Source organism: Eimeria necatrix, genomic scaffold, assembly GCF_000499385.1.
Source record: "Eimeria necatrix Houghton genomic scaffold, Enh_scaff154, whole genome shotgun sequence".
In the NCBI taxonomy this organism is placed as follows: domain Eukaryota; phylum Apicomplexa; class Conoidasida; order Eucoccidiorida; family Eimeriidae; genus Eimeria; species Eimeria necatrix.
Genome location: NW_013652245.1, coordinates 7,501 through 13,828, shown reverse-complemented (window position 1 = coordinate 13,828; position 6,328 = coordinate 7,501). Strand labels below are relative to the sequence as shown.

General features: G+C 59.9%; 1 protein-coding gene across 1 annotated transcript; it reads left to right on the top strand.

Annotated features, from left to right (window-relative positions):
• Window positions 1-5,340: 5,340 nt before the first annotated feature.
• Window positions 5,341-6,232, top strand: ENH_00016890 (hypothetical protein; the record flags this gene model as incomplete). Its single annotated transcript, XM_013579210.1, has 2 exons — window positions 5,341-5,343; window positions 5,885-6,232. 2 exons carry the CDS (start codon window positions 5,341-5,343, stop codon window positions 6,230-6,232), a joined length of 351 nt encoding a protein of 116 aa, XP_013434664.1.
• Between the last annotated feature and the right edge of the window lie 96 nt (window positions 6,233-6,328).

Sequence of the window (6,328 nt, the reverse complement as noted above, 5' to 3'; positions counted from 1 at the left end):
TGCAGCAAAAGTGACCCTCGTCTTTTAAATTGCTTTTTTAAATGAATTTGAATTTCAAAATCATTTATGGAGAAGTTTCCGCGGCGTTGCGGCGAACAAAGGCTTTCGAGGGTTTCTTGAACAGCCCTAGATCCAGCCCACGTCGGGAAACAAGTTCTTGAACATGGGGGGAAACCCGCGGACTTTTCCCCTAAAACTCAACTAATATTATTCAAATTGAAAAGTACTATTTGCTGCAAATAAATGCCACAAAAAGGGACTCTGGGGCAGCTTCTTGGGCTCCAGTCTCACCAAATTCAACTCTGCATTGCAGAGTTCTGCTGCAGTTCACATGCAGCTTTTTGCTGCTGTGCAGCAGCAGCGTGGAAACGGAAATGCCAGCCCGCTCGCTGCTCCTGAGACCTTCGCAGCTCCAAACCCTCGCCAAAAACGCCAGAAATGAATTAATTTGAATTTATTGAATTGTTTGATCGAAAAATTCCGAAAAATCCGCGAAATAGTCGCAAAAAACCTTTTTTCGCACTTGGCTGCACCCAGCAAGTGAGCCAGAGCTTCTCTTTGCGGCCAAAAAATAACTGTCTGAAGACAAACTTTTCAGTTCTTTTTGTTTAAAAAGCTTTAATAATAGAAAAGAAAAGAAAAGAGAGCCGTCTAAATGGATTCTGAAAACATTTTGCAACTTTCTGTACTTGATAGTTTCTAAAAATACAATTTTTCCGATTTTTCGGCTTTTTCTTTCCTCACCTCCACTTCTAACTTTGTCTTATTAAGCTTTAAATGCTTGCAGAAAAAGGACTTTTGGGGGCTGCTGGGCCTTTGCTCCTGCTGCTGCAGCAGCTTCTTGCTGCTGCTGCTGCTGCAGGTCCTTCGCAGCAAATGCGCCCTTCGCAGCAGTCGCCACTTCAGGCGAAATCTGCACAGCAGACGCCGCTGAAGTGTATGCAGCAGCTGCTGCAGTCTGCTGCTGCAGCAGCTGCTGCAGTCTGCTGCTGCAGCAGGCTGCAGCAGTCTGCTGCTACAGCAGGCTGCAGCAGTCTGCTGCAGCAGACGGCAGCAGACTGCAGCCTGTCTCATTTGCTGCAGCCTCCGTCCTATTTGCTGCAGCCTCTGTCCTATTTGCTGCTGCCTCTGCGTATGTCTTACTGGTTGCTGCTTCTGTACTATTTGCTGCTGCCTGCGCCCCTATTTGCTGCTGCTTCAACCCTATTTGCTGCTGCTTCTGCACTATTTGCTGCTGCCTCAGTCCTATTTGCTGCTGCTCTTGTGTCTTCTTTCTTTCTTTGCTTTTCGTCTTCTCCACAAAAGTCCTTTTCTAGGCCAAACGCTCTTTCTGTTAAGCAAGCCAGTCGCCCCACAGCTGCCCAACGAAGCAGCAGCAGCAGCAGCAGCAGCAGCAGCAGCTGCAGCTGCTGCTGCAGCTGCAGCGCAGCAGACGCTGCTGTGCGGCATGTCTCCCACTGAATGCAGCGGCAGCGCGACGCGCTGAAAGGCGCCGCCGCCGCCGCTGCAGCAGCAAGTGCTGCAGCAGCAGCAGCAAAGCCGCTGCAGCAGCAGTGCTGCAGCAGCAGCAGCAAAGCCGCTGCAGCAGCAGGGCTCGCGCGTCAGGCAGCAAATAAAAGACTAAAGCGGGACTTGTCGCCCAGCCACTGCAGCAGCAGCGCGAGACACACAGCAGCAGCAGTGCAAATGGGCAGAAAGAATCCGCTGGGTCTGACGAGGGCCAGTGCTGCGGTGTACGTACACCTGAGCAGCGCTGCTGCTTCCGTCTGCTGCAGCTGCTGCAGCAGCTGCAGCGGCAAAAACCCAGCGGCTTTCTGCTGCTGCTGCAGCAGCAAATCATCTACTGACACAAATGCAGAAGGCAGCGGCTGCCGCCAAGCAGCACTAGAAGCAGCAGCAACTGGGACGTGTCTGTACACCTCAGGGCAGCAGCTGCTGCGCGCTGGAACTGCTGCTGCTGCTGCTGCTGCTGTTGCTGCTGCTGCTGTTGCTGCTGCTGCTGCTGAAGCTGACGAAGACGCAGGTGGCGGTGATCGCGCTCCGCTGTGTGCAGCGCTGCAGCAGTAGCAGCAGCAAGGATGCTGCTTGCTGCTTGCTGCTGCAACAGCTTTGGCCGCAAGCAGCAAGGACTCCTGCGGCTGCTGCAGCTGCTGCTGCTGCTGCTGCAAAGCAGCATCTGCAGAGAGGGCCCGGACCCACGCTGCTGCAGCCACCGAGCCGGGCTGCCCGCCTTTGCCGTCAGCAGCAGCAGCAGCAGCAGCAGCAGCAGCAGCAGCAGCAAGAGCGCTGTATGAAGCTGCTACGTGGGGCATGCGGGGGCCAACGATGCTGAAGAAAGCCCGCGGATATGCCAAGCGGACGCAGTAGCAGCGAGCCTGTGTGTCTGCTGCTGCTGCTGCTGCTGCTGCTGCTGCTGCTGCTGCTGTTGCTGCTGCTGCTGGTGCCGCCTCAGTTTCGAGCGCTGCCGTGTCTGGCTGCAGCGAGAAGGGCAGCAGCAGCGGGGAGAAGGGCAGCAGCGTGAGCCCGTCTGCTGCAGCAAGCTGCAGCAGCTGCTGCTGCGTCAGTTCGTGCTGCAGTGCGTCGTGGGACTGCAGCAGCAAATCTTCCAGACAAAGCCTTCCCAGGTGTACGCGCTGCAGCACTGCATGCACCTCCCCATACACCGCGTCTCCCAGCTGCTGCCTGCACTGCTGCAGCAGCTCCGGCTGCTGCAGCAGCAACTCGCACAGCGCCACCACATCCACCCCCCGGGACCTCCCTCCCCGCTGCTCCTGCTGCTGCTGCTGCTGCTGCTGCTGCTGCAGCTGCAACTGCTGCTGCCTTTGCTGCTGCTGCTGCTGCTGCAGCTGCAACTGCTGCTGCCTTTGCTGCTGCTGCTGCTGCTGCTGCTGCTTTTGCTGCTGCTGCTGCTGCTGCTTTTGCTGCTGCTGCTGCTGCTGCTTTTGCTGCTGCTGCTGCTGCTGCAGCAGCTGCAGCAGCTGGGGGGGCGCGGCGTCGGCGAGGGCGCAGCGGCAAACAGCGAAGAGGCGGCGGCGCTGGGCGCGGACTGCAGCAGCAGCAAAGTGCAGCACGAGCAGCGGGTGTGCTGCCAGCAGCAAATCGAGAAGTCTTGCTGCTAACTTGAAAGGATTTGCTGCATGCATGAACCAAGTAATGAGCCAGGAGACGCAAGGCAGCAGCTCGCCGCCGGGGGTTGCAGCAGCAGCAGCAGAACACAGCTGCAGCAGCACCCGCAGCTGCGGGTCTTGCTGCTGCAGCAGCAGCGACAGCAGCCGCACTGCTGGCAGCAGCGAGGCCTCAAATGCTGCAGCAAGGTAGTCGCTGATGCAGCAAACAAACACTCTTTCGCAAAGCACGAAAGACAAGCAGCAGCAAACCAAAGACAGCCCGCTCCCCGGCTGCAGCACTGCAGCAAACTGCAGGGGATGGCCCGTGCGAGTCTCCGTGGAGCTGCTGCTGCGTGCTGCAGCAAACGCCGCGGGCGGCCAGCTGTCTGTACACCTCAGCAGCAACCAGCAGCTGCTGCTGCGCCTCTGCTGCTGTCAGCAGCAGCGCAGCAGCAAGATCATGCATGCCCTGTGCATACACCAGAGTGGGCAGGTGCCGCGCCAGCAGCCCCAGCAGCAGCAGCCGCAGCGCCCCGCGCAGGCTCTCCAAACTGCTGCTGCTGCTGCTGCTGCTGCTGCTGCGCCTGCTGCTGCTGCTGCGCCTGCTGCTGCTGCTGCCTTTGCGGCTTGGGCTCCTGCTGCTGCCACACGGCTCCTGCTCGTTGCTGCTGCGCCGAATGCTATTCCGTGACTCGCTGCTGCTGCTGCTGCTGCTGCTGCTGCTGCTGTCCTGGCTGCTGCTCCACGAATCGGGTGGGCCATCGGATACGCTGAGGAAACTGCCGCTGCTGCTGTCGCTGTCGCTGTCCTCCCCGCTGCTGCTGCTGCTGCTGCTGCTGCTGCTGCTGCTGCTGCTGCTGCTGAGCCTCCAGGCTGTGAAAGAACGCTGCACATCTTTTTCTACTTGCTGCTGCTCGTTGCTGCCCTGCAGCAGCTGCGCCTCCAGCCACCAGGGCAGCACGGGAAAGGGCCCTGCTGTGTCTTCTTCCACTTGCTGCTGCTTCTTGCCATGCTGCTGCTGCTGCTGCTGCTGCTGCTGCATTCGGTGCTGCTCAGCAGCAGCAAGCTGCAGAGGCGAGGCATCGTCTGGAAGCCGCCCGAGCAGCAGCAGCAGCAGCTCGCAGACAAAACTTTCTGAGTCTTTGCTAAGGTCTTCTGCTGCCCACGTCCATGCCTGCTGCTGCTGCTGCTGCTGCTGCTGCTGCTGCTGCTGCTGCTCGTGTGGCAGCTGCTGCGCAGCTGCAGCAGACGCGGGCCGCAGCAGCAGCAGCAGCAGCAAAGCCTCTGGGAGCTTTTTGCTGTACCTCGCGCGGTACTCGGAAGCGCAGCGCAGCACCTCAGCCACGCGCTGCTGCAGCCAGCTGCAGCAGCAGCAGCAACTTCTGCAGCAGCTGCTGCTGCCTCTGCTGTTATTGCTGCTGCTGCTGCTGCTGCTGCTGCTGCTACCCAACTTCTGGCCGTGATCTTTGACGGCTGCAAGAGGGCCTTGCAGCTGCTGCTGCTGCTGCTGCGCTCTGTTGCCCCTGGAGCGGCGCCGTAGCCGGTGACCTGCTGCTGCTTGCTGCTGCTGCTGCTGCTGCTGCTGCAGCAGCTGCCGGGCTCTCAGGAATGCCAGCAGCAACAGCATGGGCCGCGTCAAGCAGCAGCAGCGCAGCAGCAGCAAATACAGCGGCAGCCGCCAGCAGCTAGCCCTGAAGCCGCCGGTGGATCGAGACAACTCAGCAGCAAACGCACGAACGCCGTCTTCGTTGCTGCTGCTGCTGCTGCTGCTGCAGTTGCTGCTGCTGCTGCTGTTGCTGCTGCAGCAGCTGCTGCTGCTTTCCTCCTCGTTCTGAGAGCAGCACTGCCTTCTCCCGAGACGGCAGACCTCCCTTGCAGCAGCAGCTGCTGCTGCTTCCTCTGCTGCTGCAGCAGCTTCTTTTGCTGCTGCATCTGCTGCAGCAGCGAAGCTCGACCCATGGCCGTGGTCTGGGTGAGGGCTATTGCCTCTGCTGCTGCTGCTGTTGCTGCTGCTGCAGTTGCTGCTGTCCCTCCTTCTTGTGGCTCTCTTGGGGCGGAAACCGCGTCGTTGCTGCTGCTGCTGCAGCAGTTGCTGCTGCTGCTGCTGCTGCGGCCCTGTCGGCCCCATTTTCAATGCCAGTCAGTGTTGCTTCTTCGGAACTGCTGCTGTTGAGTTGCTGCTGCTGCTGCTGCGCTGCTGCAACGGCGAAATGGAGGGCCCCTGAAGAGACCCATGGTGCAGTGGCCTCTTGAGAAGGACCCGCCACAGTGCCGTCTTGCTGCAGCAGCAGCTGCTTTGCTGCTGCTGCTGCTGCTGCTGCTTCTGCCTTGCCTCCCTGCTGCTGCTGCCTTGTAAACCGCAAAGACACAAACTTACACTTTTTCTCGCTCGACAGGCTGGGAAGCAGCGAAGAGCGCGGGCTGTTGCTGCTGCTGCTGCTGCTGCTGCCAACGACACCCTGGGGGCCCCACCGGGCGCAGCAGCAGCAGCAGCAGCAGCTGCTGCAGCAGCAGCAACGGCCGCTGCTTTTGCCGCTGCTCTAAACACAACCCAATTACTTTTATATCTCAAGTGTAGCAACAGCTGATTGACTTCCGCTCCCGGAGTGTCTTGTTGGAGCAGCTGCTGCTCCTCTGCGGACCTGCAGCAGCAGCAGCAGCAGCAGCAGCAGCAGCAGCAGCAGCAGCCTTGGTGAAGCAGTTCCAGAAGAGCTGCTGCTCCCCACGAGCCTTATTTCGCTCCAAGAAGGGCCCAAGGGCGCTGCACTGGAGAACAGGGCTGCCAGCAGCAGCAGCAGCCGCCCCAGCAGCAGCAGCAGCAGCCATACCTGCAGCAGCAACAAAAACAGCCGCAGCAGCAGCAGCAGCGGCGCAGCAGCAGCGAGCTTGCCACCAGTAAGGCGGCAGGAGCTGCACGTCGAAGCCGTGCAGCGCAGCAGCGCAGCCTGGAGGGCTGCAGGGCGCAGCAGCAGCTTGAGCAGCAGCAGCAGCAGCAGCAGCTGCTGCAGCAGCAGCTGCAGCAGCAGCACCGCAGCTGGTTCAAACAAAACGAACCTGCCTCAGAAGCAAGGCAAAAGGCTTTGGCCTTCACGGCTCCTCCGCCGCCGCAGCAGCAGCAGCAGTAACTGCAGCAGCAGCAGCAGCAGCCGCAGCAGCAGCAGCAGCAGCCACAGCAGTTAGCGTGGCTGCTGGCGCACCAGCAGCAGCGCTGCCGTCGTGCT